Below are 17,099 nucleotides of genomic sequence, written 5' to 3' on the forward strand. Positions count from 1 at the left end.
TGACACCACAGCGTGGCTCAGCCAATCGCTGCTGCCGACTCTTTGACTGACAGCCACACCGACACGCCCCCAAGCGGCCCTGTCATACTGAGCTAGTATCCTGTGTACTTATACTCATACTGAGCCAGTATCCTGTGTACTTATACTCATACTGAGCTAGTATCCTGTGTACTTATACTCATACTGAGCCAGTATCCTGTGTACTTATACTCATACTGAGCTAGTATCCTGTGTACTTATACTCATACTGAGCCAGTATCCTGTGTACTTATACTCATACTGAGCTAGTATCCTGTGTACTTATACTCATACTGAGCCAGTATCCTGTGTACTTATACTCATACTGAGCTAGTATCCTGTGTACTTATACTCATACTGAGCTAGTATCCTGTGTAACTATACTTATGATGTACACCTGTGAAAGGTGTAGATAGTGTACATCGTTTTTATCTTTATTTTATTCTTTTTATTTTATTTTGTATTTATCTCTTATATCTCTCTTTTGCTCTACTTTTGACTCTTAAGCTGGAACGTGTATGTGTGTGTGTGTGCGCCTGTGCGTGTGTGTGTGTGCGTGTGTGTGTGTGTGTGTGTGTGTGTGCGCGCGTGTGGGGGTGTGTGCGTGTGCGTGTGTGGGTGTGGTACAGGTAAACCATGTCATCCTCTTTAGTTAGTTAATGATTGATTGTTTTACTGGTGGCTGGTGTTCAAAGTCTCCTTCCTCATTCGATCTGTCTTCACTGTCTTCTTTAGAACTGTGTTAGCGTTCGTCTCGGTTCTCAACTCTTACTTTGTGTTTTGGTGAACACCTGAATCTCTTCCTTCGACTGATCTTCATTTCCTTCTGTGCTGTAATATTTTCACACGACAAGGGGCAGGACACGTTTTCATCACGGAGAAGCTACGGTACAGCTCGCTAAATGTCATGTTTTCTTTAGATTATTGGTTGTATATTCTCACTGTATTGATATGTTCTAGATGAATCTATTTCCAGTCCCAGTTCAGTGTTTACAGGTTCCTGCTGTAAAAGAGACGTTGATCTCAGAGAGAGAACCTGAATAAAGGAATATGGGTCAGAACATCAATCACTAGTTCCACGGTGTTGAGGGCGTTTCATATTGAACCTCTGGTCCAGGAACCTTTATTGTGGAGGTTCAGTCTGTGCTGTAGTGAGGTCCGTTTGGTTGTGTTGTGGACTTTTATTGTGGAGGTTCAGTCTGTGCTGTAGTGAGGTCCGTTTGGTTGTGTTGTGGACTTTTATTGTGGAGGTTCAGTCTGTGCTGTAGTGAGGTCCGTTTGGTTCATGCTGTGGACTTTTATTGTTGGGTTTTATTGGTAACATTAGTTACCTATTGGTGGTTTGATGGCCGTCTATAAAGGTATAGCACACTGATCTGTAGACTCTTGATGCTCTAGTGACTTTGATCTACTGGAAGAGAGTTCAGTGTTCAGAAGTAAGGAATAATCCTAATAATGACATGTATGAGATCTAGACATATAGCGATAGAGTGTGTAGATCTAGACATAGATAGTGATAGAGTGTAGATCTAGACATAGATAGTGATAGAGTGTGTAGATCTAGACATAGAAAGTGATAGAGTGTGTAGATCTAGTCATGCAGTAATTTCACATTTGGTACTCAAACAGAATCCACAGAAACAATATGTAGTTGTGTTTGTGTCCAGGTCTCCAGTCTACTATGGATGAGGAGAGAGAGGAGGGGGGTCCTACCTCTAAGACCACTCTGTCTGGGGAACATGGCCGCCGGAGCAAAGCTAAGAGGTAAGAAGAGGATCTCTCTGTCTGTGACTGTTGTCCATCTCAGAGCTCAGCAGTGATACATCATGACTCCATCATTAGTCTGAGTAACAGCTGTGTGTGTGTGTGTGTGTGTGTGTGTGTGTGTGTGTGTGTGTGTGTGTGTGTGTGTGTGTTGTGTTGAAGCCCAGCGCAGCAGCAGAGAGCAGACTCCCCTGGACCCAGCAGTGTCTCCATGAAGAGTGACCGCTCTATGGATCCACCTGACCGGTTTAAAGATGGAAATCACCAACCTTCTAAGACAAGGTGAGGATATGTCAAATAAAGTATCACATTAAACAACATCCAATAATCTGATCCTCATGATGAGATAGTAGTTGGGTAGCTCTGCAACAAATGATCAAATAAAATGACTTCCACAAATCCTAACTTCCAGATGGTTCTTGTTTTTCAGAAGGAGGCAGCAGAGAGCAGACTCCCCTGGACCCAGCTGTGTCTCCATGAAGAGTGACCGCTCTATGGGTCATCCTCCTGAACTTAAAGATGGACGCCCCTCCAGAGAGGAGAGGTCGGAGTTTCAGACGATAAAACAGACCAGTTAGTTGTTATCAGTTAAGTTAAGTTATCCTTTATTTATCCCTTTTTGGGGGAAATTCTTTCTCTGCTTTTGACCCATCTGGGAGCCGGTGAACACCCAGAGCAGTGGGCAGCCGCAGTGCAGCGCCCGGGGAGCAGGTGGGGGTTTCAGGTGCCTTGCTCTAGGGCACCTCATCCGTGGATGAGGACGTAGGAGAGTGTTGCACAACCACTCCCCCCATCCATATTTTTGCCTACCGGTCGGGATTCGAACCGGCCACCCTCCGGTTACCGGTCCAACTCTTTAACCAGTAGGCCAGCAGACTCTACTGATACCGATGTTTACAAGTCAGGAAAAATACAATAGATCCTGTGTGTGTGTGTGTGTGTGTGTGTGTGTGTGTGTGTGTGTGTGTGTGTGTGTGTGTTCTCCACAGACACCAGGAGAGGTCAAAGGTTACCAGTGCTCAGTCTGTACAGCAGCATCAAACAGAGAAGGAGATGAACCAGGAGGAAGTAGCCCACACACTGGGGGGCGGTAAGAGACTCTTACTTTGAAGACAGAGGAGACTATTATTTTGAAGGGCAGAAGAGACTCTTGTCTTGAAAATAGAGAAAATGTACAAAAATAACTCAGTTTGAGATTCCTATTTGTTCTGTTCAGACTAAATGACATAATGTGAGACTTATACATTTCTAACTTCAATGTGGGGATAACTTTCCTCTTGGTTAAATGGTTTGATCCAGAGATGTAGGGTTATTATGGTGGTATCAGGTTAAATAACACAAAACAATAAACTGTAGAAGACCAACAGCAGAATAACTCAGTGGAAGAGAGGCAACACTATCTTATATCAGCATAGCAAGTAACCCTAACCATTTTTAAAACCTTTCACCTGATTAACTTGTTTTATAAATATCATATCCGTTTCTTCACTTGCACTTTCTTCACCCCCCCCCCCTGTGCTCTGGAAGGAATCAATGAGGCAAAAAAGTAGAGATTTATTGACAACCGTGGCACATACATGCATAGACATAATATTAAATATAGTTGCCAGCAACAATAACGGGGTCCTACGGTAGCCTAGCCATCAGCCTAGCCATCAGCCTAGCCATCAGCCTAGCCATCAGCCTAGCCATCAGCCTAGCCATCAGCCTAGCCATCAGCCTAGCCATCAGCCTAGCCGCCACATATACCATGTTCTCTAGTACTGGCCTCTTGTCAAGCCAGCACCTTCACCCTCTGCCACAAAATGAGACTCCCCTTATATAAGCCAATAATTCCCAGGTGGACTGATTGGGCCATACCAATAATAAGGGGAACTTCCCTGGCCAAGGCGGGGTTAACCTTCTGCCCCCTAGTGCTCCGGAAGTCCAAATACCACATTAAATATGATGTGAGGGGAGAGACAGTGAGAAGAGATTTTGACATTCTCACATGACAGTATGACCGACAGTATAATAGTATGACCAACTGTATGACAGACAGTATGACAGACAGTATGACCAACAGTATGACTGTATAACCGACAGTATGACCGTATGACTGTATGAACGAAAGTATGACAGTATGACCGTATGACTGTATGAACGACAATATGACAGTATGACGGTATGACCGACAGTATGACTGTAGACTGCCAAGGGCAGATTGGAGTATATTTTGAGAAATATAAGTCTTTCCTATGTGGAGGTATGGTGAGCTTGGTTGGTATGGTAATATGCATTGGTATGCCTTAAAAACTGGTTTTCCGGCAGTTAACATATCAAAACAATCACCAACCATGTTACTAAAGCCTACTGTGTCAAAATCCACTGTCAAACGGATGTTTGCGAAATAATGTGTGTACCCCTTTAAGGGCCAGGCTGCATTGTAGAGAGGCCATGGTTCAGAAGGGAGAACTTCAAACTAATGTTTTTTGGTTGTTTTTTCAGATATAGTCTTCAAATTTGGCATGGGTATACTATGGAATCTCCTCTTAATAGCCACATTCAACAGCTGGGCCTAGGTCTTTTGGATGCAATGTTGGAGCTGTTTAAACATGTTGTAGAGCTGTATACATATGCATGTATTTCACTTTAAAATACATATCTCTGCCATCTTTTGCCTTATTGCTATTATTTGATCACCCTATAGTCCCACAGTGACCTGGTACATGTGTGCCAAGTTTGGAGCTTTTCCCACTTTCAGCACCAAAGGAGTTAATGTGTGGGTGTTTGGTCAAGTTGTGGTCACTGCACTATATCCCAATGGTCTGACCATATGGGTTGCAACGTGAAAGTTGTTCATCATGAGAAATGGTGCATGTATACCAAGTTTCATACACATTGCACCTTCCTAGTGGTAATGGCAGCCTGTTGAAGTCCTGAACTTCAAGGCCTTGTGATAGCGCCACCTATGTGTTTTTCTGGCCCATCTTTTGATTCCTTAACTAACTTTATGAGTTCTACAAGCCTGCCAATTTTTATAACTTTTGGAGCCAAAAAGTCAGAATAAAAATAATAAATATAGTTGCCAGCAACAATAACGGGGTCCTACGGTATAACAGCCATCAGCCTAGCCATCAGCCTAGCCATCAGCCTAGCCATCAGCCTAGCCATCAGCCTAGCCATCAGCCTAGCCGCCACATATACCATGTGCTCTAGTACTGGCCTCTTGTCAAGCCAGCACCTTCCCCCTCTACCACAAAATGAGACTCCCCTTATATAAGCCAATAAGTCCCAGGTGGACTGATTGGGCCATACCAATAATAAGGGGAACTTCCCTGGCCAAGGCGGGGTTAACCTTCTGCCCCCTAGTGCTCCGGAAGTCCAAATACCACATTAAATATGATGTGAGGGGAGAGACAGTGAGAAGGGATTTTCACATTCTCACATGACCGTATGACCGACAGTATAATAGTATGACCAACTGTATGACAGACAGTATGACAGTATGACAGACAGTATGACCAACAGTATGACTGTATAACCGACAGTATGACTGTATGAACGAAAGTATGACAGTATGACCGTATGACTGTATGAACGACAATATGACAGTATGACGGTATGACCGACAGTATGACTGTAGACTGCCAAGGGCAGATTGGAGTATATTTTGAGAAATATAAGTCTTTCCTATGTGGAGGTATGGTGAGCTTGGTTGGTATGGTAATATGCATTGGTATGCCTTAAAAACTGGTTTTCCGGCAGTTAACATATCAAAACAATCACCAACCATGTTTCTAAAGCCTACTGTGTCAAAATCCACTGTCAAACAGATGTTTGCGAAATAACGTGTGTACCCCTTTAAGGCCCAGCCTGCATTGTAGAGAGGCCATGGTTCAGAAGGGAGAACTTCAAACTAATGTTTTTTGGTTGTTTTTTCAGATATAGTCTTCAAATTTGGCATGGGTATACTATGGAATCTCCTCTTAATAGCCACATTCAACAGCTGGGCCTAGGTCTTTTGGATGCAATGTTGGAGCTGTTTAAACATGTTGTAGAGCTGTATACATATGCATGTATTTCACTTTAAAATACATATCTCTGCCATCTTTTGCCTTATTGCTATTATTTGATCACCCTATAGTCCCACAGTGACCTGGTACATGTGTGCCAAGTTTGGAGCTTTTCCCACTTTCAGCACCAAAGGAGTTAATGTGTGGGTGTTTGGTCAAGTTGTGGTCACTGCACTATATCCCAATGGTCTGACCATATGGGTTGCAATGTGAAAGATGTTCATCATGAGAAATGGTGCATGTATACCAAGTTTCATACAAATTGTACCTTCCTAGTGGTAATGGCAGCCTGTTGAAGTCCTGAACTTCAAGGCCTTGTTATAGCGCCACCTATGTGTTATTCTGGACCATCTTTTGATTCCTTTACTAACTTTATGAGTTCTACAAGCCTGCCAATTTTTATAACTTTTGGAGCCAAAAAGTCAGAATAAAAATAATAAATATAGTTGCCAGCAACAATAACGGGGTCCTACGGTATAACAGCCACCAGCCCAGCCACCAGCCCAGCCACCAGCCCAGCCACCAGCCCAGCCACCAGCCCAGCCACCAGCCCAGCCACCAGCCCAGCCACCAGCCCAGCCACCAGCCCAGCCATCAGCCCAGCCATCAGCCCAGCCATCAGCCCAGCCATCAGCCCAGCCATCAGCCCAGCCGCCACATATACCTTGTGCTCTAGTACTGGCCTCTTGTCAAGCCAGCACCTTCCCCCTCTACCACAAAATGAGACTCCCCTTATATAAGCCAATAAGTCCCAGGTGGACTGATTGGGCCATACCAATAATAAGGGGAACTTCCCTGGCCAAGGCGGGGTTAACCTTCTGCCCCCTAGTGCTCCGGAAGTCCAAATACCACATTAAATATGATGTGAGGGGAGAGACAGTGAGAAGGGATTTTCACATTCTCACATGACCGTATGACCGACAGTATAATAGTATGACCAACTGTATGACAGACAGTATGACAGTATGACAGACAGTATGACCAACAGTATGACTGTATAACCGACAGTATGACTGTATGAACGAAAGTATGACAGTATGACCGTATGACTGTATGAACGACAATATGACAGTATGACGGTATGACCGACAGTATGACTGTAGACTGCCAAGGGCAGATTGGAGTATATTTTGAGAAATATAAGTCTTTCCTATGTGGAGGTATGGTGAGCTTGGTTGGTATGGTAATATGCATTGGTATGCCTTAAAAACTGGTTTTCCGGCAGTTAACATATCAAAACAATCACCAACCATGTTTCTAAAGCCTACTGTGTCAAAATCCACTGTCAAACAGATGTTTGCGAAATAACGTGTGTACCCCTTTAAGGCCCAGCCTGCATTGTAGAGAGGCCATGGTTCAGAAGGGAGAACTTCAAACTAATGTTTTTTGGTTGTTTTTTCAGATATAGTCTTCTAATTTGGCATGGGTATACTATGGAATCTCCTCTTAATAGCCACATTCAACAGCTGGGCCTAGGTCTTTTGGATGCAATGTTGGAGCTGTTTAAACATGTTGTAGAGCTGTATACATATGCATGTATTTCACTTTAAAATACATATCTCTGCCATCTTTTGCCTTATTGCTATTATTTGATCACCCTATAGTCCCACAGTGACCTGGTACATGTGTGCCAAGTTTGGAACTTTTCCCACTTTCAGCACCAAAGGAGTTAATGTGTGGGTGTTTGGTCAAGTTGTGGTCACTGAACTATATCCCAATGGTCTGACCATATGGGTTGCAATGTGAAAGTTGTTCATCATGAGAAATGGTGCATGTATACCAAGTTTCATACAAATTGCACCTTCCTAGTGGTAATGGCAGCCTGTTGAAGTCCTGAACTTCAAGGCCTTGTTATAGCGCCACCTATGTGTTATTCTGGCCCATCTTTTGATTCCTTTACTAACTTTAAGAGTTCTACAAGCCTGCCAATTTTTATAACTTTTGGAGCCAAAAAGTCAGGATAAAAATAATAAATATAGTTGCCAGCAACAATAACGGGGTCCTACGGTATGACAGCCACCAGCCTAGCCATCAGCCTAGCCACCAGCCTAGCCACCAGCCTAGCCACCAGCCTAGCCGCCACATATACCATGTGCTCTAGTACTGGCCTCTTGTCAATCCAGCACCTTCCCCCTCTGCCACAAAATGAGACTCCCCTTATATAAGTCAATAAGTCCCAGGTGGACTGATTGGGCCATACCAAAAATAAGGGGAACTTCCCTGGCCAAGGCGGGGTTAACCTTCTGCCCCCTAGTGCTCCGGAAGTCCAAATTCCACATTAAATATGATGTGAGGGGAGAGACAGTAAGAAGAGATTTTGACATTCTCACATGACAGTATGACCGACAGTATAATAGTATGACCAACTGTATGACCGACAGTATGACAGTATGACCAACAGTATGACTGTATGACCGACAGTATGACAGTATGACAGACAGTATGACTGTATAACTGACAGTATGACCGTATGACTGTATGAACGACAGTATGACAGTATGACTGTATGAACGACAATATGACAGTATGACTGTATGAACGACAGTATGATCGTAGACTGCCAAGGGCAGATTGGAGTATATTTTGAGAAATCTAAGTCTTTCCTATGTGGAGGTATGGTGAGCTTGGTTGGTATGGTAATATGCATTGGTATGCCTTAAAAACTGGTTTTCCGGCAGTTAACATATCAAAACAATCACCAACCATGTTACTAAAGCCTACTGTGTCAAAATCCACTGTCAAACGGATGTTTGCGAAATAACGTGTGTACCCCTTTAAGGCCCATCCTGCATTGTATTGAGGCCATGGTTCAGAAGGGAGAACTTCAAACTAATGTTTTTTGATTGTTTTTTCAGATATAGTCTTCAAATTTGGCGTGGGTATACTATGGAATCTCCTCTTAATAGCCACATTCAACAGCTGGGCCTAGGTGTTTTAGATGCAATGTTGGAGCTGTTTAAACGTGTTGTAGAGCTGTATACATGTGCATGTATTTCACTTTAAAATGCATATCTCTGCCGTCTTTTGCCTTATTGCTATTATTTGATCACCCTATAGTCCCACAGTGACCTGGTACATGTGTGCCAAGTTTGGAGCTTTTCCCACTTTCAGCACCAAAGGAGTTAATGTGTGAGTGTTTGGTCAAGTTGTGGTCACTGCACTATATCCCAATGGTCTGACCATATGGGTTGCAATGGGAAAGATGTTCATCATGACAAATGGTGCATGTATACAAAGTTTCATACAAATTGCACCTTCCTAGTGGTAATGGCAGCCTGTTGAAGTCCTGAACTTCAAGGCCTTGTTATAGCGCCACCTATGTGTTATTCTGGCCCATCTTTTGATTCCTTTACTAACTTTACGAGTTCTACAAGCCTGCCAATTTTTATAACTTTTGGAGCCAAAAAGTCAGGATAAAAATAATAATAATACTAACGAATATAGTTGCCAGCAACAATAACGGGGTCCTACGGTATGACAGCCACCAGCCTAGCCATCAGCCTAGCCATCAGCCTAGCCATCAGCCTAGCCATCAGCCTAGCCATCAGCCTAGCCATCAGCCTAGCCATCAGCCTAGCCGCCACATATACCATGTGCTCTAGTACTGGCCTCTTGTCAAGCAAGCACATGCCACAAAATGAGACTCCCCTTATATAAGCCAATGAGTCCCAGGTGGACTGATTGGGCCATACCAATAATAAGGGGAACTTCCCTGGCCAAGGCGGGGTTAACCTTCTGCCCCCTAGTGCTCCGGAAGTCCAAATACCACATTAAATATGATGTGAGGGGAGAGACAGTGAGAAGAGATTTTTACATTCTCACATGACAGTATGACAGACAGTATGACAGTATGACCAACTGTATGACTGTATGACCAACTGTATGACTGTATGACCAACTGTATGACCGACAGTATGACAGTACGACCAACACTATGACCGACAGTATGACAGTATGACAGACAGTATGACAGTATGACCAACAGTATGACTGTATAACTGACAGTATGACCGTATGACTGTATGAACAAAAGTATGACTGTATGACTGTATGAACGACAATATGACAGTTTGACAGTATGACCGACAGTATGACCGTAGACTGCCAAGGGCAGATTGGAGTATATTTTGAGAAATATAAGTCTTTCCTGTGTGGAGGTATGGTGCCTTAAAAACTGGTTTTCCGGCAGTTAACATATCAAAACAATCACCAACCATGTTACTAAAGCCTACTGTGTCAAAATCCACTGTCAAACGGATGTTTGCAAAATAACGTGTGTACCCCTTTAAGGCCCATCCTGCATTGTAGTGAGGCCATGGTTCAGAAGGGAGAACTTCAAACGAATGTTTTTTGATTGTTTTTTCAGATATAGTCTTCAAATTTGGCATGGGTATACTATGGAATCTCCTCTTAATAGCCACATTCAACAGCTGAGCCTACGTGTTTTGGATTCAATGTTGGAGCTGTTTAAACGTGTTGTAGAGCTGTATACATGTGCATGTATTTCACTTTAAAATGCATATCTCTGCCATCTTTTGCCTTATTGCTATTATTTGATCACCCTATCGTCCCACAGTGACCTGGTACATGTGTGCCAAGTTTGGAGCTTTTCCCACTTTCAGCACCAAAGGAGTTAATGTGTGAGTGTTTGGTCAAGTTGTGGTCACTGCACTATATCCCAATGGTCTGACCATATGGGTTGCAATGTGAAAGTTGTTCATCATGAGAAATGGTGCATGTATACCAAGTTTCATACAAATTGCACCTTCCTAGTGGTAATGGCAGCCTGTTGAAGTCCTGAACTTCAAGGCCTTATTATAGCGCCACCTATGTGTTATTCTGGACCATCTTTTGATTCCTTTACTAACTTTACGAGTTCTACAAGCCTGCCAATTTTTATAACTTTTGGAGCCAAAAAGTCAGGATAAAAATAATAAATATAGTTGCCAGCAACAATAACGGGGTCCTACGGTATAACAGCCACCAGCCTAGCCACCAGCCTAGCCACCATCCTAGCCACCAGCCTAGCCACCAGCCTAGCCACCAGCCTAGCCACCAGCCTAGCCACCAGCCTAGCCACCAGCCTAGCCACCAGCCTAGCCACCAGCCTAGCCACCAGCCTAGCCACCAGCCTAGCCACCAGCCTAGCCATCAGCCTAGCCATCAGCCTAGCCATCAGCCTAGCCATCAGCCTAGCCATCAGCCTAGCCATCAGCCTAGCAGCCACATATACCATGTGCTCTAGTACTGGCCTCTTGTCAAGCAAGCACCTACCACAAAATGAGACTCCCCTTATATAAGCCAATGAGTCCCAGGTGGACTGATTGGGCCATACCAATAATAAGGGGAACTTCCCTGGCCAAGGCGGGGTTAACCTTCTGCCCCCTAGTGCTCCGGAAGTCCAAATACCACATTAAATATGATGTGAGGGGAGAGACAGTGAGAAGAGATTTTGACACTCACATGACAGTATGACAGACAGTATGACAGTATGACCAACTGTATGACTGTATGACCAACTGTATGACTGTATGACCAACTGTATTACCGACAGTATGACAGTACGACCAATACTATGACCGACAGTATGACAGTATGACAGTATGACCAACAGTATGACTGTATAACTGACAGTATGACCGTATGACTGTATGAACAAAAGTATGACAGTATGACCGTATGACTGTATGAACGACAATATGACAGTATGACTGACAGTATGACTGTAGATTGCCAAGGGCAGATTGGAGTATATTTTGAGAAATATAAGTCTTTCCTATGTGGAGGTATGGTGAGCTTGGTTGGTATGGTAATATGCATTGGTATGCCTTAAAAACTGGTTTTCCGGCAGTTAACATATCAAAACAATCACCAACCATGTTTCTAAAGCCTACTGTGTCAAAATCCACTGTCAAACAGATGTTTGCGAAATAACGTGTGTACCCCTTTAAGGCCCAGCCTGCATTGTAGAGAGGCCATGGTTCAGAAGGGAGAACTTCAAACTAATGTTTTTTGGTTGTTTTTTCAGATATAGTCTTCAAATTTGGCATGGGTATACTATGGAATCTCCTCTTAATAGCCACATTCAACAGCTGGGCCTAGGTCTTTTGGATGCAATGTTGGAGCTGTTTAAACATGTTGTAGAGCTGTATACATATGCATGTATTTCACTTTAAAATACATATCTCTGCCATCTTTTGCCTTATTGCTATTATTTGATCACCCTATAGTTCCACAGTGACCTGGTACATGTGTGCCAAGTTTGGAGCTTTTCCCACTTTCAGCACCAAAGGAGTTAATGTGTGGGTGTTTGGTCAAGTTGTGGTCACTGCACTATATCCCAATGGTCTGACCATATGGGTTGCAATGTGAAAGTTGTTCATCATGAGAAATGGTGCATGTATACCAAGTTTCATACAAATTGTACCTTCCTAGTGCTAATGGCAGCCTGTTGAAGTCCTGAACTTCAAGGCCTTGTTATAGCGCCACCTATGTGTTATTCTGGACCATCTTTTGATTCCTTTACTAACTTTATGAGTTCTACAAGCCTGCCAATTTTTATAACTTTTGGAGCCAAAAAGTCAGAATAAAAATAATAATAATAATAATAATAATACTAACGAATACAATAGGTTTCCTACGGATTCCGTAGGACCCCTAATAATAAATATAGTTGCCAGCAACAATAACGGGGTCCTACGGTATAACAGCCTCCAGCCTAGCCTCCAGCCTAGCCTCCAGCCTAGCCTCCAGCCTAGCCATCAGCCTAGCCATCAGCCTAGCCATCAGCCTAGCCATCAGCCTAGCCATCAGCCTAGCCATCAGCCTAGCCATCAGCCTAGCCATCAGCCTAGCCGCCACATATACCATGTGCTCTAGTACTGGCCTCTTGTCAAGCCAGCACCTTCCCCCTCTACCACAAAATGAGACTCCCCTTATATAAGCCAATGAGTCCCAGGTGGACTGATTGGGCCATACCAATAATAAGGGGAACTTCCCTGGCCAAGGCGGGGTTAACCTTCTGCCCCCTAGTGCTCCGGAAGTCCAAATACCACATTAAATATGATGTGAGGGGAGAGACAGTGAGAAGAGATTTTGACATTCTCACATGACAGTATGACAGACAGTATGACAGTATGACCAACTGTATGACTGTATGACCAACTGTATGACTGTATGACCAACTATATGACTGACAGTATGACAGTACGACCAACACTATGACCGACAGTATGACAGTATGACAGACAGTATGACTGTATGACAGTATGACCAACAGTATGACTGTATAACTGACAGTATGACCGTATGACTGTATGAACAAAAGTATGACAGTATGACTGTATGAACGACAATATGACAGTTTGACAGTATGACCGACAGTATGACCGTAGACTGCCAAGGGCAGATTGGAGTATATTTTGAGAAATATAAGTCTTTCCTATGTGGAGGTATGGTGAGCTTGGTTAGTATGGTAATATGCATCGGTATGCCTTAAAAACTGGTTTTCCGGCAGTTAACATATCAAAACAATCACCAACCATGTTTCTAAAGCCTATTGTGTCAAAATCCACTGTCAAATGGATGTTTGCGAAATAACGTGTGTACCCCTTTAAGGCCCAGCCTGCATTGTAGAGAGGCCATGGTTCAGAAGGGAGAACTTCAAACTAATGTTTTTTGGTTGTTTTTTCAGATATAGTCTTCAAATTTGGCATGGGTATACTATGGAATCTCCTCTTAATAGCCACATTCAACAGCTGGGCCTAGGTCTTTTGGATGCAATGTTGGAGCTGTTTAAACATGTTGTAGAGCTGTATACATATGCATGTATTTCACTTTAAAATACATATCTCTGCCATCTTTTGCCTTATTGCTATTATTTGATCACCCTATAGTCCCACAGTGACCTGGTACATGTGTGCCAAGTTTGGAGCTTTTCCCACTTTCAGCACCAAAGGAGTTAATGTGTGGGTGTTTGGTCAAGTTGTGGTCACTGCACTATATCCCAATGGTCTGACCATATGGGTTGCAATGTGAAAGTTGTCCATCATGAGAAATGGTGCATGTATACCAAGTTTCATACAAATTGTACCTTCCTAGTGGTAATGGCAGCCTGTTGAAGTCCTGAACTTCAAGGCCTTGTTATAGCGCCACCTATGTGTTATTCTGGACCATCTTTTGATTCCTTTACTAACTTTATGAGTTCTACAAGCCTGCCAATTTTTATAACTTTTGGAGCCAAAAAGTCAGAATAAAAATAATAATAAATATAGTTGCCAGCAACAATAACGGGGTCCTACGGTATAACAGCCACCAGCCTAGCCACCAGCCTAGCCACCAGCCTAGCCACCAGCCTAGCCACCAGCCTAGCCACCAGCCTAGCCACCAGCCTAGCCACCAGCCTAGCCATCAGCCTAGCCATCAGCCTAGCCATCAGCCTAGCCATCAGCCTAGCCATCAGCCTAGCCATCAGCCTAGCAGCCACATATACCATGTGCTCTAGTACTCGCCTCTTGTCAAGCCAGCACCTTCCCCCTCTACCACAAAATGAGACTCCCCTTATATAAGCCAATGAGTCCCAGGTGGACTGATTGGGCCATACCAATAATAAGGGGAACTTCCCTGGCCAAGGCGGGGTTAACCTTCTGCCCCCTAGTGCTCCGGAAGTCCAAATACCACATTAAATATGATGTGAGGGGAGAGACAGTGAGAAGAGATTTTGACATTCTCACATGACAGTATGACAGACAGTATGACAGTATGACCAACTGTATGACTGTATGACCAACTGTATGACTGTATGACCAACTATATGACTGACAGTATGACAGTACGACCAACACTATGACCGACAGTATGACAGTATGACAGACAGTATGACTGTATGACAGTATGACCAACAGTATGACTGTATAACTGACAGTATGACCGTATGACTGTATGAACAAAAGTATGACAGTATGACTGTTTGAACGACAATATGACAGTTTGACAGTATGACCGACAGTATGACCGTAGACTGCCAAGGGCAGATTGGAGTATATTTTGAGAAATATAAGTCTTTCCTATGTGGAGGTATGGTGAGCTTGGTTAGTATGGTAATATGCATTGGTATGCCTTAAAAACTGGTTTTCCGGCAGTTAACATATCAAAACAATCACCAACCATGTTTCTAAAGCCTATTGTGTCAAAATCCACTGTCAAATGGATGTTTGCGAAATAACGTGTGTACCCCTTTAAGGCCCAGCCGGCATTGTAGAGAGGCCATGGTTCAGAAGGGAGAACTTCAAACTAATGTTTTTTGGTTGTTTTTTCAGATATAGTCTTCAAATTTGGCATGGGTATACTATGGAATCTCCTCTTAATAGCCACATTCAACAGCTGGGCCTAGGTCTTTTGGATGCAATGTTGGAGCTGTTTAAACATGTTGTAGAGCTGTATACATATGCATGTATTTCACTTTAAAATACATATCTCTGCCATCTTTTGCCTTATTGCTATTATTTGATCACCCTATAGTCCCACAGTGACCTGGTACATGTGTGCCAAGTTTGGAGCTTTTCCCACTTTCAGCACCAAAGGAGTTAATGTGTGGGTGTTTGGTCAAGTTGTGGTCACTGCACTATATCCCAATGGTCTGACCATATGGGTTGCAATGTGAAAGTTGTTCATCATGAGAAATGGTGCATGTATACCAAGTTTCATACAAATTGTACCTTCCTAGTGGTAATGGCAGCCTGTTGAAGTCCTGAACTTCAAGGCCTTGTTATAGCGCCACCTATGTGTTATTCTGGACCATCTTTTGATTCCTTTACTAACTTTATGAGTTCTACAAGCCTGCCAATTTTTATAACTTTTGGAGCCAAAAAGTCAGAATAAAAATAATAATAATTAAAACTGCGAGCAGTGTTGAGGGAGTCAAGCTGATAAACTAATTAAACAAAATTAAAACATAAAAGATAGATCTAACAGGCCAAACACGCGGCCTTCAGCACTTTCGACAAGTTGCACGTCAAAAAATAAAGGATCGACTGAGATATGATAACACTCACCCCCTTATAGGTCAAAGGTCACCAAATTCATTGAGTATCTCCATGATGATGTCATGGGTCTATGTACCAAGTTTGGTTATGATATGTCAAAGGGTCGCTGAGAAATTGGCTAATTTCCTGTTTGGCGGTTTTGCGGTCGAATTTGATTGGCTGTCGCGGATATTTCCGTGAGATATCATTTACTAGCTATATGGGGAGGTCTCATAGTATCACCAGACATTGGAAATGTGTTTGAAATATACTCATGTGAAGAGAGAGGAGTTAAAACACATTGTCATTAATTATAGCGCCCCCTAGAGGTCAAAAGTCACCAAACCTAATGAGCGTCCCCGTGATGATGTCATGGGTCTATGTACCAAGTTTGGTTATGATATGTCAAAGGGCTGCTGAGAAACAGGCTTACTTCCTGTTTGGCGGCTTCGTGGTCAAATTTGATTGGCTGTTGCGGCCAAACGGTTTTGAATTTGAAGAATCTGTTTGATAAGTTTTGTGAGGCATGGTCTGATCAACATATGTGCCAAGTTTGGAGATGATTGGACAAAATGTGTGATGTGTGAAACATTTTGAAGGTTTTTGACATAAACCAAGATGGCGGACAATTTATCATGACGCAATATGACGTCATAGGGTGCGTTGAACTCGGCTTGGCCCAAGGATTCCAATGATGCCTTGTTTGTGAATATTGGATGAATGGGTCAAAAGTTATAAACATGAATGCATGTCCAACTTTGACCTGTTGGTGGCGCTAGAGCTCATGGGTTAGCGACCTCAAATTTGCTGTGAGGGCTTATGGGACTGTCCTGAATCAGTGTGCCAAATTTCACAACCTTTTGCCATTGGGTTCTATGGGCTGCCATAGACTCCCATTGAATGAAAATAATGTTTGACCTGTTGGTGGCGCTAGAGCTTATGGGCTAGCAACCTCAAATTTGCTGTGAGGGCTTATGGGACTGTCCTGAATCAGTGTGCCAAATTTCACAACTTTTTACCATGGGGTTCTATGGGCTGCCATAGACTCCCATGGCGGAATAATAATAATAATAATAATAATAATAGGAAAACGTAGAATAACAATGGTTGTCTCGCAGCTTCGCTGCTTGACCCCCAATAATAATAATACTAACGAATACAATAGGTTTCCTACGGAGATTCCGTAGGACCCCTAATAATACTAACGAATACAATAGGTTTCCTACGGATTCCGTAGGAC

At 43.2% G+C, this 17,099-nt stretch overlaps 2 protein-coding genes across 2 annotated transcripts in view; both read left to right on the top strand.

The window, feature by feature from the left end:
- The first annotated feature begins 711 nt into the window (after positions 1–711).
- LOC311369536 (E3 ubiquitin/ISG15 ligase TRIM25-like) overlaps positions 712–17,099 on the top strand; it is a 163,160-nt gene continuing 146,772 nt past the window's right edge. Inside the window, exon 1 of the mRNA XM_084487764.1 lies at positions 712–906. The gene's annotated coding sequence lies outside the window, so the exon portion shown is untranslated. The remainder of the gene's footprint in view (positions 907–17,099) is intronic.
- LOC311369520 (NLR family CARD domain-containing protein 3-like) overlaps positions 2,678–17,099 on the top strand; it is a 245,274-nt gene continuing 230,852 nt past the window's right edge. Inside the window, exon 1 of the mRNA XM_084487732.1 lies at positions 2,678–2,872. Within this exon, the coding sequence (XP_084343858.1) occupies positions 2,836–2,872 (37 nt within the window). The 5' untranslated portion in view covers positions 2,678–2,835. The remainder of the gene's footprint in view (positions 2,873–17,099) is intronic.

Source organism: Micromesistius poutassou (assembly GCF_964030765.1).
Source record: "Micromesistius poutassou genome assembly, chromosome: 24".
Classification (NCBI taxonomy): domain Eukaryota; kingdom Metazoa; phylum Chordata; class Actinopteri; order Gadiformes; family Gadidae; genus Micromesistius; species Micromesistius poutassou.